Source organism: Saimiri boliviensis, chromosome X (assembly GCF_048565385.1).
Source record: "Saimiri boliviensis isolate mSaiBol1 chromosome X, mSaiBol1.pri, whole genome shotgun sequence".
In the NCBI taxonomy this organism is placed as follows: Eukaryota; Metazoa; Chordata; class Mammalia; order Primates; family Cebidae; genus Saimiri; species Saimiri boliviensis.
This window is the reverse complement of record NC_133470.1, coordinates 104,628,739-104,644,177: the sequence shown is the minus strand read 5'-3', so window position 1 is coordinate 104,644,177 and position 15,439 is coordinate 104,628,739. Positions and strand designations below refer to the sequence as shown.

General features: G+C 37.7%; 1 protein-coding gene across 3 annotated transcripts in view; it reads right to left on the bottom strand.

Annotated features, from left to right (window-relative positions):
* The window catches only part of MBNL3 (muscleblind like splicing regulator 3), a 108,314-nt gene that overhangs the window by 23,925 nt on the left and 68,950 nt on the right, over positions 1-15,439 (bottom strand). For all 3 annotated transcript variants that reach the window (XM_074392161.1, XM_074392160.1, XM_074392159.1), the window contains one exon: positions 2,424-2,588. In XM_074392161.1, coding sequence (XP_074248262.1) covers positions 2,424-2,477 — 54 coding nt within the window. In that variant the 5' untranslated portion in view covers positions 2,478-2,588. The remainder of the gene's footprint in view (positions 1-2,423; positions 2,589-15,439) is intronic.

Genomic DNA, 15,439 nt, shown 5'->3' with positions numbered 1-15,439 from the left:
TAAGTGTTCCAGCTCTGTAGGAAACATTGGGTTCAGGTTTTTGATAATGAAATCTGCATCCTATTCTTTGCTTAGTTTGAAATTGAGACATCCCATGAGAAGCTGAGAGTAGCAACTGTGAGTTAAAATCTCCCTTGCCATACCTTTGACCAACATCTTCCCCCATCCCCTTTCACCCACATCCCCTGGCAACCACCTTTTGACTCTCTGTTTCTATGCATTCAGTTTCTTCAAGATTCCACATACGAGTGAGATCATACAATATTTGTTTTTTCTGTGTCTGGCTTATTTCACTTGGCTTAATGCCTGCCAGGATCATCCATGCCATCTCATTTCACAATGTATACATCTAACAAATCAACATGCTGTACACTTTAAAATATATACAATTTTATTGGCTAATTGTACCTCAGTAAAGCTGGGGGGAAAAATAAAAGCTGCCTTGCTTTATTCCTTGCTCATTCACATTTTCTGTACTTACCAAGCACATTTACTTCTCTATGGTTTTGTTCATAACAATTTTCAGTATCCAAAAGACTTTATCTTCCCTCTGCCCTTAGAAGTAGGGAGAGACTGCGATACATCAGTATGTGAAAGCCCAGAGAAAGAGTTTGTGCAAGGACTTCAACAATGTAAAGAATTACTGAAGGTCAAAGAGGAGCTTTGAGGAGCTTACCTTCTAGGAACTAATTTACCAACATAATTAATCACCATTGAGTTCCAAGGCAAATCTTTTTGGTAAACTAATAGTACAGAACATGAAATCTATTTATTTTACTTAAATCTGTCTAGACATTCTGGAAAAAGAGTATCATCATGGTACAAAACTTTAGTGATTCATCATTGCCTCTCCCACCTGTTTTTGCATTTATCCATAAAGATATATTCACGAAAGTGTGCCATATCCTTGAATTCTGAGAATCAACTTTATAATGAGATGGGCTTTCCTGATAGCAGACTATCCTACTCCCACATTTTCATTGCATCTAAATACTACATACATATTTCAGCTTTCAATATGTTCATTGTAGTCACTGATTAAGTGTGTAACAAATACAGGTAACATAGGCTTTTCACATTTATCCTGTTAATACTTTAAAGGAAGTAGACCAGCTGGAATTAGAATGAGGCACCACTGAGTTAAATGTGAGGCTTCAAGAACTATAGCAGAAAAGGGACAGTTTTCAATTCCCCCTAAGAGATGTAAAAGCAAAATGAAAGTTTATATTTTAAGGCATAGGGACAAGAGTGAATTTTCAATAAAACAATATGAACAGATATAGCTTAATTAATTTCTAAAGGATCCATTTAAACTCACAAGTCCACAAAAATAATAGATACTTGTCTAGAATGACACCTAATCTTATTAATTTTTGCATAGGGAAATCCTGCAGCTAGGATAAGGGAAAGTCACCATCAAGATCATGAGAAATTGGGAAAAACTGAGAAATGGTGATAGGGCAGAGAAGAGAGGGGAGCTAAAATTCAAATGAATGCACTGTGGTACCCTAAATCAGACATTGGAATAGAAGGATAACATTAATAGAAAACCTGGGGAAATCTGACTAAAGTCTGGAGTTTAGTTAATAGTAATGACGTGCAATTCCTGTTTCTTGCTTTTGACAAATCTACCACAGTAATATAAGATTTTAACAGTGAGGAAAACTGGGTGAAGGGTAATACAGGAATTCTTTGTACTATTAATGCGTTTGCAACTTTTCTGTAAATATAAAATTATTTCAGAATAGAAAGTATTTAAAAGCAACAACAGGCTGGGTGCAATGGCTCACACCTGTAATTCCAGCACTTTGGGAGGCTGAGACGGGTGGGTCACCTGAGGTCAGCAGTTCAGGATCAGCCTGGCCAACATGGTGAAACCCCATCTCTACTAAAAATACACCAAAAAAAATTAGCTGGACATGATGGCAGGCACCTGTAATACCAGATACTTAGGAGGCTGAGGAGGGAGAATTGTTTGAACCCGGGAGGCAGAGGTTGCAGTGAGCCCAGATCGCACCACTGCACTCTAGCCTGGACAACAAGAGTGAAACTCTGGCTCAAAAAGAAAAAACAAAAACAAAAACAAAAACAAAAAACAAAATCCCCATCAAACAAGAAAATCTGTTTGAATTAATGTCCTAGAATTCAAAGGTTTCCATGTAATAAAAATAAAAACTCTTCTTATCTTAAAATGTCCCTGCTCCTTCGTCCATATTCTCTTACAAACTGAACTCATGCATAAATGCAGCCAGGCTTTCAATGCAGCACACCTGACTGCTCTCTTCATGTGCACAGCTCTGTAGTGTCAATGAACATACTAGTTTGTGTCCTAAATCCTGTTGCAACTAATTTCCTCAAGTCCCTGCCAGTTTATTCCACTGTAGATATTTATTGGCAATTTTCAAAAGATAGCTATGACTTACAAGTGATGACATTTGAGCGTTCTGGAGCATAAGCTGCATCTGCTGGGCGAACATGGCTGCGGCAGTCTTCTGTTGAATCAGATTGTTTCGCCCATTAATTTCCAGCTGCGTTTTTAAGTGTGGAGGAGGGTGAAGGTACTTGCAGTTCTCACGAGTACACCGACCCTAACAATGAAGAATAGGGAAAACATTTCATTAAAACTATACACAAATAGATACATTTTGAACTCCATTATCTGGGGACGATCTAAGCTCCAAAACTCTTCTTCTTGAATCCATATAAGGCGAGAAACACCCTGAAATTCACTGACAGTCTGTTAATGAAATAATAAATCCCTATGCTTGGCAGCCATTTTGTTCTTTAGGATCCAGAGATAATGGCCCTAGATGATCTACACTTGCATGATGGAAAACAAAGTGTATTTTGGATTCTCAGCAAATCCAATGTTTTTTTTATTGATGTTAAGCACTTTCAAGACAGGATAGTATGTCAGTTCTGTGGAACCAAACATGCTTTTGGTGTCACCTAAATGCTGGCATGGCTGCTAATTATGTTTACTACGTAGCAGCAAAGGATGTCGCTGGACTAGTTGTTGATCACATTGTCACAATGTGACCCATTACTGTGTTTTACTCATGAGCACTATACAAAGAAGCTAATGAGTCTCTCTTATTTGGATTACCAGGTCCACCATAAACCTTTCAAGGAAGCACAACTGCAAACAATTCTGTTTCCCACAGATGCTAAGATTCTTTACAGTACATGAGGTTATTGGGGGAGGGGGAGGTGGGGAGCAAAAGGGCAACATTTTTTTGGATGGAAGAGTGCAAGCTGCTAGGCCACCTGAATTCCCAAGAGAAAAATGAGTTTGTTCACCAAGTGTTTTCATTCAACACATGCTATGCGTCTTCCTTATTTATGATGCCTACATAATTTATGCAATCACTTCTTCATCGTTTAGTCATCTTGTTATTAAAACATTCCTATAATTTCATTGAGAATCAAGACATGTCCTTCAAAACTTTTCTAGAGCTACATATAATGCAAACCCAGATGGACTGCAACTGCTCGTTTTAAATATTAGATCACTAGGACAAGGTGGCTCTATTGTTTTAACTCCTCTGGCAAGAAGCTGGGTATAACTTAAAAGGCAGTGTGAGAAATTAAAAGACACCATTGTTTTCTGTGGAGTTAGTCCTTTTGTTTTTCCCAATGCTCAATTTACATTAAATTAAATTAAAATGATTTATAAAATCAAATATCTTAGTTTTATGTACTTTTATATTTCTATGCAAATCTCGGAGAAATAATAATTTATTGGTAGGATAAGTTAAGAATCGTATTAACCTAATCCTCCTAAATTCTCAAAAGTAGCCTAGGAATAGCTGTGCAATTTCAACATATATAATGAATGTAAAGAGAACCCTGTGTGTGCTAAATCACAGTAATAGGGCTCTTTTCCCCATAAACCTACCCCCGAGAGAAACCATTAGCTTCTTTTTACACCCACCAACGTGAAGCAAGACAGAAATTGACAGAGATCTTTAGTTCCTAGATTCTCCACTCCCCATCTACAAAACTGAGGTGATCAGGCTCAGAATTAACAGCTGATGGAGGCAGTGGCACTTGGTGACTTTTGCAGCCAAACATGCTAGTTTACTCTTCTACTTCAGGGTTTCTCTTCCTCTTCCCACATCCTAACATTAAAGATTTCCCTAAGGCCCAGTTCTAAATCCTCTTGCTCTCCTCTCTAACGTCTTTTCCCTGGAGAAACTAAGTTTTTTCAAAGTTTCAAATATTTCTACAATTGTTTGGATCTTAAATCTCTATCTCTACCCCTGACCGCCTTTCTGAATTTCAGTCCTTTTTATTATCAATTGCAGCTGCATTTGGAGACCCTGCCGCCTAACCGGATCTAAATAACTTACTCCTGACCCTCCTTCTCCTTTGACTATTTTTCATCTTGCTGCATACTCCAGTTAGGGCCACCACTCAAATTCCTATGCGTTGGGGTAGTTTGACAGCAGTAGTGAGAAAAGAAATTAGGCAGCTGCTGAGCAGCATTGCTTAAGGATTGCAGAGCCACCCAGATAGCTTGTTTAGACAATTAGCATACACAAGCATAGAACACAATTTGTAACTCCACTGCAAAAAAAAAAAAAAAAAAAAAAAAAACTACATAATGAAGAGTGTCTTTCATATTCAGGAATTCCAAACATTAGATAAGTTAAAGAAAATAAAGAAAAAAGAATAATTGGAATTTCACCATTGGTTACAATTTAGTTTTAATATCATCTACACTGAATGTAATCAGAGGGAGAAGAAGGGAGGGCGAGAACACACTGTATTTGGCATATTTCCTGCCAATATACCGATAAAGAAGTGAACATGCCTTTGTGCTTTTATATTCTTTACATAAAGTAACTTATCTTAAGCTTTTTCTTAGAAAACAATGAGAGTTTAGCAGAGCAAAAACAGTACACAGAAATAGAAAAAAGAATCACTTTTAAAAATTGTATCAAGTTGGGCTATAAAACTAAAATACAGAATACAAGGCAGCATGAGATTTAAATAAAAGTATTCATCTTAGTTATGAGATTTTACTTGATTTATAAAGCTTCTATTTTGAATGACAGAATCCATAATTTAATTCTATAACAATGCAAATGCATAGCAACATCACCTTACCAGAAACTGCTGTTTATGTTCAAGAAAGCTTATAAAATAAAAAATCTGCATTCTCTATCCAAGCAATAGATGAGGAGACCAAGTAATTTAATATCTATGTTATCTGTGGAATACAACATTTCAAAAGAAAACTATACCCCTGTTTTTTCCAAGACAACTTTAGAACTCAGGGTAATATATTTATACGCACAACACTTGGTGATAATAAATCTCCTCTACATAGTGTTCATTCTTCAAGAGGCCCAAACTTAATTATAGGCCAAAATACTTTAATTGGTGTTTGGGAGAGAACAAACTTGGTTTTTGACATCTGTTAACACTTGTTTTTTAATCCGTTGTATGGAATTAAGGCTTTGGTAAAGTATGTAAGTTTGAGATGGAGTGAGGATTAGGGAGGGACTCTCCCAGTCAAGCAGGTAATCATCTATTGTTTCTGTCCTTTGGAAAATCAATAACTCTGTACTAGGAAGGTTCCAATGTTTTCCGTAGGCCACCTAAGCACTCTGAGTGGGCCACAAGGTACCCTATCACACTGGGTCTATAACAGTTTGGTGTGATAGCCCAGCAGCCATGTTGGCTCTGAAAAATCACCCTTCAGGTTTTCCTAGCGAAGTCAGTGGTGTCCCAAGCCCTCCTTCTTCCAATCTAGACCCATAGGTTCAGAATTAGCACACACTAGTGCAAAGTATCAGGCCCTGTCTTAAACGGCTCTGTAACTGTACCTATGACAGTCGCCACCTTCTGGCAGAGCAGGCTATGTACTAAAACCAGCAGCTAAGGGGAGTCAGGACAGGAAAATCAACTCTCTCCCCCTCCCATATACAGTCGAGATTAAAGAAACGTTGACGAGACTAGAGTGCAAGCTCATTTATGCTTGCCTCATTTTCCCTCCTTTTCCATTTCCTTTGGGGCTTAAAAAACATGTCATTCTCATCTGGTCTTTCACTGTGTTACTGAGTAAAGAAAATGGCAAAGTGATTCAATAGGAAAGTGATTATCTGCTGAAATAAGTGCTAGTACACCTATGAATCATATGAATCTTCCAGCTCCCCTTTCCCATTGACTGTCTTTGAAAAATGCACTCAAAAAGCAGCAAGAAGAGGGTGAAAATAGCCGATGACATTTCTGAAGTACATCTGCATCAAGAAGTTGATGACAGACAAAGGGATACGTTGTAGAACATGTATAAAGCCTCCCAAATTCAATCTATTGCCTTTTTCCTACCTTCAGGCTTCTCCCAAATGAATACAAAGCCTTTGACTAAGAGAAAAAGGTATAATTGTAGAGATTCAAATCCCACCTATGTCTAGGGAGTTATGAGAGTCACAGTTTGTCAGACACAAGACTTCCCATGCACTGGGTGGTAGAAAAACCCTGGGAAATGTACTTTATGTTCATGAGAGAAAGCCCTACCATACATCAGAATAAGAAAAGGAACCTGGTAGGCTGCAAATTACCCTTTGTCAGCCACAGTATCTTAAGAGAAACAGCTGTTTGCAGAATGACTTGCTTCGTCAAATACATATGGAGTTATATAGAAAAAAAAACTCCTAAATATTCTCTCTCAAATACAATTATAACTGGATTACTTTTCAAATACATAATCTCACTGATCTGCTAGACTGCCAAGAGTTAAAAGTTAAATGTTCACTCAAGGAACCCAACAGATGATTTGTTCTGTGAAGAAAAATGCTGTTATTCCATTTTAATCATCATGTATTAAATGAAAAAGTCTGATGATAGTGCCCCACTGTAACATACTTACATGCATAGACATGGCTTCTCAGAGGAAGTAACAGTGATTTCAGAATTACAAATCATATGTACCAGTTTGGCTAGATCCTGAAAGCATCACAGATTTATTTATTTATTTATTTATTTATTTATTTTTAATTTTACTTTAGGTGTATACTATATCCAGCATTTCTCCCCATGTCATCCCTCCCCACCCTCCCCACCCCCGCTGTACCTCCCCTACCCCGCCCAACTGCCCCCAGTGTGCATCACACATTTATTAAAGCTAGGAAAAGCCTGAGTCAAGATCAACATGCAATGAGTTATTAGCCAGATATTAGCATACTACTGGCAAATTTCCCACCTTCTACCTTTTAGAATTCTGTCTTTACAAAAATGGATAATCTGCATCATTTTCTCCTCTGAGTATTGTATCATCTATAAATGTTGGCATAAATGCACAACACGCAGACTTAAAATTCTGCATACTTTAAATGTGAGATGCAGGCAAGAAATTTAGGGAAAAAACTCTTTAATAAACCATTTCCTAAATATAATGAAGGCAAAATTAATGAGGCTGAACGTCGATCCCCATGGGGAGTGCTAGCTAAGTACCCGCCACCATTGCAGCCAGCACTGTACCCACCTTCTTCATATTGTCCCAACTCTGTTTTCTTGACACAGCCCATACACACATACACAGGGCAATGACTTTGGTGCAAACCAAATAGTAAGTCTGAATAGGCGAGAAGCTGGGAGGAGAGCAGAATGATTTTCTTGCCTATCTGCCTCCAGAGAACTTTTACATTTTGATCTCCCAATGACAAAGGGAGTACTGGGCTCTACAATCACACTTTTGTTCTGAAATAGCCTACTAAGATAATTTGATTCCCAGGATGGAAACAGTTTAGGGCTGAATCTGATTGTAGGGAACATCTTGTGCACTTTTATCTTACAGAGAATGTGAAGGCCAAAGGGATGAGGTGACTTGTCGTAATTCATAAGCAGCTCGGTAAGCACACAAGCCAAGTTTCCAGACTTTCACTACCCAATATGGATTCTCAGTTCAAATGGCTTTTCCTCTGTAAAGATTTTCCTGGAACCATCTCCCCACTCCTGCCCCCATTTATCTCTCCCTCCTTTGTGCTTCCAACTGCACCTTGTACTCAGTTTTATCGTAGCTCTTATCGCAGTGCACATCAATAAATTGTTTACATGCTTGTCTCCTCTATTAGACTTTGAGCCAGTATAAAGGCAGAACTACATCTTCCTCTTCTTAAGTCTCCAGGGATGTGTGTGTGCGCCTGATGAATAGTCACCCCTCCATACACGTTTGTTGAACTTCATGATAATTTTATAGGGCATAACACTAAGTCTGCCTTAGCAGCCTAAATGCTTCTCTTGCTATTTTCTTTCATAAGTTCTTTCTTCTCCCTCCAAGAGAACAATAGTCAACACATGACTGAGGCTGCTCCTGGCTGTCTGTTCCAAAGGAACCGTTATTCTATTCAGGTCCAGAAAATAGCTAATTCCTAATTTATTTTTCCTGTGAATATAGACCCTGAGGAATATGTGGCCATCATAGCTGAAGCATCCTGGTAATTTAGTATAACTTAACCAAAAGTGACATGACTCCATAAGACCCACAAACACAAACTCTGGTCTGATTCCAAGGGGTCTCTGGCCACAAAGGCCCTCAGGATATAGGGCCCCACCGGATGAATAAAGGAGCCAGCAGCAGATCCATATCTAATCAGCACCTGGGCCTGCCCAGGAAGGCCCTGCATTTCCAGGGTCAGTTTAGAAAAAAACTGCGTTCTCCAACTGCCCCACCCCCATCCTGAATTTCTCTGAACAAGCCGCAAGTCAAATTCCCTGAAGCTACTAAGACAAAGGTGGCTTTAGGAAAATCACAGCAGGTGGGGCCTTCTTGTGGCTCTCTAATGCATATGCCGTCTTACAAGAAAAATGTTTTCGGCTTCCCTTCATGACCCACGCTTAGCTTCATGTACGTTAAACATTTATTTTCAAATGATCATGAGCTTGATCTTTTGCTTTGAAATTTTTTGAACAGCAAATAACAATAAAAATCCCAGAAGCTGTTAACAGTGAAAGCAAGCCTGCCTCACTAATACCTTAAATCTACTTCCTGCCCTCTCCCACCCCACTTACACACTTCTTACCACGGCTCTCATCGAATACCGTCCATCCCTGTAGAAAAATATTAACTGAATGACTAGTCAATAATAAGCTCATCAAAAACGCATCATCTATTTACAAACCCAGCCAACCAGAATAAAATTAAAATCCAAACATAACGAAGCACATTGGTACCAAATTATCAAAAGTCGGAAGGCATTCCTGATGCTCAGTATTCCTAGACGCTGTCTTTAGATTAGCTGATAGCTGCCAACACAAAATGTCATCAAAAACGGAACAAATGGGAGAGAAAAAGTAATGGTACTCAGTTTGTTACTCCAAGAAATGAAACACGCGCAAAATCACATAACTTCAAAAAGCTCCTTCTACATGAACTTCATTAAGAAACAACATAAGGAGGTATTTCTGACCCATTGGTCAAATCTCCGGCTCCTAGGGTTCTTTACCTCCTTTTTCTGGACACCCCATCCATTCACTTGCCACAACGATTTAGAAGCCAGGACAAAGAGGGTACCAGTTGCTTGCCCCCTTCGTTCCCCGGCTTGGGCTTCTGCTTAGGATCCTCTCTAGAGATGCCAGGTTTATCAAATAAAAATGCAAGACTCCCAGGTAAATTTGAATTTCAGATAAACAGTGAATTTTTCTTTTTTAGTATAAGTATGCCCCATACAATATTTTATCGGCAGCCCTCTCCCACTCTGTTTCTACCTTGATGAGTTGAGCTCAATAAAGGCAAATCCTTGAAAACCCATTTTACCTCTTTACCTTAAGATTCTTAGCAGCCCTCTTTATGAAATCAGCCCAGGCTCTCTCAGGCCTTCATCTGCCCGGAGTAAAGTAGAAGGCACTCTCAGCCCCAGCTTACCTGATCAGCTGCAAGGAAATTTAAGGAAGTTGACTGTAAGAGACAGCAATTTTTGATCCATAGCTCCTCCCACCAAAAGCTTCACACGGCTCGCTACCCTGGCAGCCACTCCACCTTCCCACCCACTGGTGGCGCAACAGTATATTTAAATACCCTCGATGTCCACTGGAGCTCCCCCTTTAGGCTAGAATGAAGAGGGGGATGGTGTGTGACCAACACCTGCCTAACATGTAACTCCAAATTTACACATAGATTTTTGAGTATATGAAGTGTTACATAAAGATAAGGCTTTTAAGATTTTTAAGGCTTTTAGCTGTGTGTGCAGATGTGAGGGGTGGTTAACCTTTTTTTTTTCCTTCAGCCCTGCCTTCATAGAGCTTATGTGTGCATATAGAAACAGAATGCTAAGCAGTCAAAAAGTGCCGGAAAATGACCGCTTAGCATTATATTTCTATATGCACACATAAGCTCTATGAAGGTCCAGATTCAGAGCATGCAGATGAATAGCCATTATTTGCATAGATATCTTTTTCAGTCAATCCTTGATTACTCACATTAAAAGAATGCAAAGTAGAGAGGTATGGCTAATTCTAAAGAACCAAATAATATATTTGAGAAAAATGGCAATCCATAATAGCCTCACATTACAATCGTGAACATTTAAGCAATTGCTAGACACAGTCCTGAATTTATTTTTTCATTAAGAATGCAGACGCTTTCATTGGAATGATCAAAGATTAAGAATTAGTAAGGTCAGAAATAATAAAATTGTACTGCTCTGGGGAAGTTTATATGTTTATGGACATATCATAGAAACATCAAATGGTAAAGCTAGAAAGGCTCTTAGAGATCATTTAGTCCAGCATTTGCCAGAGTGTGTACCACAGACAACTAATCCCAAGACAGGAACCTCAAACGCTGGATTCACTGGTCAGTCGAGTATAAGATATGTCACTTTATATTCCTCTCTTGCATGCTGACTATACACAAGAGTATGATGAAGGCTCTCACATGTCCTAAAGTAAAGAAACCTAGTTACCTTTGTTAACCCAGCATTTCCCAATATTGTTTAACTCAGAAACCATGCCCCCGTTTTTCATGATATTCCCGTTAACATCTCTCTTTAGTGTACCCTTAGGAAAATGCTGATCTAATCGAACTTCCTCATTCTATAGGTAAATAAACTAAAGCTTAAACCAAATTGTATGGTGTTTTGCAGGTTAAGTTAGTTTTCCTTCATACTTTCATTTTGATTTCTCTCTTAAATAGAAAAATAGAGTGAACTCCCAAAAAATGGCTTTTCTGTTGAAATGACATTTTGCCCATCCATGATCTCCCAAAAGCTAACAAGATGGATATTTTCCTATGATTGCAAAGTAACATCCCACAATCATCTTCCCAACACCCCTTTTCAAAGCTGTAAGTTTCATCAGATCTTTCCAAATGGTTGCCGTGGCTTTCTTCTTTCATTTGAAGGCTTTAGTCAAGCAACTTCTGAAGTAAGAACATCAAGCCTTCTCTGTCTAACTGGCTTTCCTACATTGTGACTTCTGCCCCCTGAAACCATGCTAATTATTTTAGGCTTTCCATGACTTAAGGCTCTCAAGTGAGTTTTTGCTGTACTGAAACCTGGGAAGTCAGAATGTATTGGGTAATCTCCTCAACTCCAAAGGGTTTTAGTTTTGCACTAACCTTAAACCTTGGGGTTTCTACTTGACAAAATTAAATTTCCTGTCTCTAAGTAAAATGAAAAGTTTCAAAGCAAAATTTAATTTGCAAAAATATCTTACAAATGTATGTGAAGAGTATATAGTGAGAAAGGCACTGATTATTTCTCAGAGTTAAACAATTTATCTTTGCTGGACTCAGTGTGCTGCTCAGAATGAATTAAATAATTATGTCTTTATAACCAGCCACATAGCTCTCCACTCAAACTTTATACAAAGGATAGATATAGCTATTGGTTTACCTCTGCATTTTTAAATTAGGGGTATAAAGATGAAAATCAGTTCCTCTTTTGTTAAACATGAATCTTCTTTCAGATAAAGAAATGTAAAACATGGTACCAAAATGGTTGTTTACAGGGTGAAATGGTTGTTAATCAGTGTGAAATTATGTTTCAACCCCCCAATTAAGCCAAATGTCTCCACTTTATAATAAGCAAAAGTGGAATTTCCATGTAGAAAGTTTTTACTTGGTGATATGGACTGCCATTAAAATACTTTTGAGGCATGGACTAAGTTTATGTTTTGTTAGGGAAAATACATATTTCATCACCAAAAGTTCTACTGAAACCTTTGTGCTAACTTGTTATTAAAATTGCAGGCAGTAGGCAACTGTTGGTGCAAATGTAAATTAGCACAGCCACCATAAAAAACAGTATGGAGGTTAAACCAAAAACAGAACTATGATATGCTCCAGAAATCCCATTGCTGGGTATCTATCCTAAAGAAAGGAAAACAGTATTTCAAAGAGATGTACCCCTGTATTTACTACAGCATTATTCACAATGGCCCAGATATGGAATCAATTTAAGTTTCCATCAACGGATGAATGGATAAAGAACATGTGGTACATTACACAATTGAATATTATTCAACCACAAAAAAGAACAAAATTCTGTCATTTGCAACACCATGATGGGAACTGGGGAACATTATGTTAAGTGAAATATGACAGGCACAGAAAGATCAATACTGCACGTTCTCACTCATATGAGAGTTAAAAAAACAAACAAACAAAAAACTGAACTCATGAAGATAGAGAGTGGACTGATCATTGCCAGAGGCTATAAAGGGTAGTGAGAAGGAGTTTATAAAGAGGGGATGGTTAATGGGCACAAAATACAGTTAGATAGAAGGAATAAGTTCAAGTATTCAGTAGCACAATAAGGTGACTATAGTTAATAACAATTTATCGTATATTTTAAAATAACTAAAAGAGTAGGATTGGAATGTTCCTAATACAAAGAAATGATAAAGGTTTCACGTGATGGATACCCCAATTACCCTGATTTGATCATTACACACTGTATGACTATATCAAAATATCACATGTATCCCATAAATATGCACAATTATTATGTTCCCATAATAATTATTAATTAAAAATAAAACAAAATTGTATGTAGTTTAGAGTATCAGGCAAATTCCCATAGAAAATTTCAAACTCTAAATGTATCGTGTATTTAAGTGGCATTTTTAGCCAAGTGATTCTTTCAAAAAGCATCTGAAAATTAGGCCAACTTACTGTTTGCTTTTGTTCTACAGACATGAAAACAAGGTATTGATACAAATGTTTTCTCTTATAAAATAAAGATCCATTGTGCCTGTCCTGACTATCTACCAAGTATGTTAAGTTTCCTCCAAAATGTAACTTTCATTTTGGATGAAATGTTTCAGAGATATGAACACAATTGACAAAGCTCTAATGAAACTGCTGAGATTTCTTTCTTTCTTTTTTTCTTTCTTTTCTTTCTTTTTCTTTCTTTCTTTCTTTCTTTCCTTCCTCTTTCTCTCTTTCTTTCTTCCTTTCTTCCTTTCTTCACTCTCTTTTTCAGATATGTGTCTGTGTCTTAAAATGTTCCTCTTCCAGTCGAATTTAGTAAATACAGCAACCTTAATGAAGCTCACTTCTGCTTCCAGTGAGCAGTTAATATTTAATGATGATGAAACTGTTCCCAGTATTTAAAGAACTAAACAAGGCCCTCCACAAACAATGTAACTAAAAATGGGGTTAAAGAAAATAGTGATAAAGGGAGGCTTTTTGCTTTAAAATAAATCAATGTTTCAACCATAAATGTCTCATGGCCTTACGGAGAAGAAGTTGAAATATGACCACTGCCAAAGGATGCACAGCTCCACACCCAAAGCAAGGAAAAAATAAAGCAAAGAACAGAGAGTTAATTAGTTACCTTCAAAATCTATGAACTGTACTCCTTTAGTCAATTTAAACAGCTGGAACAAGACTTATTAGAAGAGTAGCACATGTCTAAAGATGTAGTGTTCATTAAAAATGTACATCCTCTATATTAAGCACGAAAGGATTTCTGGGGTCATTCAGGCCATGGTGATATTCTAGTCAGTGCCTTTTAATTAGTGGAATCCTTATTTTGGTGAGAAAAAATAAATCTACTCTAGCTCAGTTGTACTTTCCCTCAAAATCAAGATAAAATCAGAAAACATGTCTTTTTGAAAAAATAAGTCAGTTTATATCTGTTAAATAAGGTAAATCAAATTCCACTCTCAAAGATTTTGACAAAATGGATAGAGTGAAAGAAACGAGATAGTATAAAACATCAGGGTGCTAATCTTTTTCTACTAAAGATAACTGGAGTATTCATTTGGTTTTACATTGTTTCATGTTTTGCATTGACTTGTTATACTAGACTCTTGCATATAAAGTCAAATGACCTTTTTGATGTTAACTAATTCAAATCACTTATGCATAAGCTGCAGATATTATATATACAGCTTTAGCTCATGTTACTTGGCATGAGACAGTTGTTGATACACAGACACCAGGTTGAGGCTCCCATAAAATTATATTTTCTATTAATATCATGAAAGTAGTCATAAAAACAAAACTGATCTCAGAAATTTTTTAGAATACTGTAAACTGGTTTCCAGTTTTTCACACCATGTCCACCTGAATATTAATGGCTAACTTTATTGTAGATTTACCATGTGCCAGGCATTGTTCAAAGTGCTTTATATGCATTATCTCATTTAATCTTCACAATTGAGGAAACAGGGCACTAAGAAGTGAAGAAGCACGCCCAACCTGACATAACTAATAAGTAGCAGAGCTAGGACTTGAACCCATGTGTTCTATGGTCCAGAGCTCACACTCCATCAGGATACTTTGCTTCATAATACTGTGACAGTTCTAAATAGAGGAATGAACTGGTTCAAATATTTATACTGTCTGGCCCACCACTTTCCTGCTAAGATTATAACAAAGACTACATATCAACTGACTGTTAGGTATGTCCAGACATCAGTCAGTAGCCCAAATTTATGGCAACTTTATTTTGTTCAGAACCTAGGGATCTCGGATGACTTGAGAATGAATAAGACAAGGTAACTGAATGTTGTTGTTGTTGTTGTTTTTAAGATAGGGTCTCACTCTGTTGCCCGGGCTGGAGTGGTGGCACTATCACATCTCACTGTAACCTCAACCTTCCCAGGCTGAGGTAATTCTCCCACCTCAGCATCCTGAGTAGTACAGATGCACACCACCATGCCCAGCTAATTTTTGTATTTTTTGTAAAGACGGGTTTCCCTATGTTGCACAGGCTGATCTGGAACTCTTGGGCTCAAGTGATCCACTTGCCTCTCAAAGTGACAGGGATTATAGGCGTGGGCCACTGCACCTGGCCTTAGGAAACCAAATGTTAGAAACAGCCTTCCATAATTCCTGAAGCAGAACAATTAGCAAAACATGTTATCTCTTAACACAGTTTTTAGTAACTGTTTGCACAGTAGCATTTTGCTGGTTGGTTTGGGAGAAGCAATGTCCAATTATCAGGAGTTGGGTCATGTGGACTTAAGCATAAACGGCCATGAC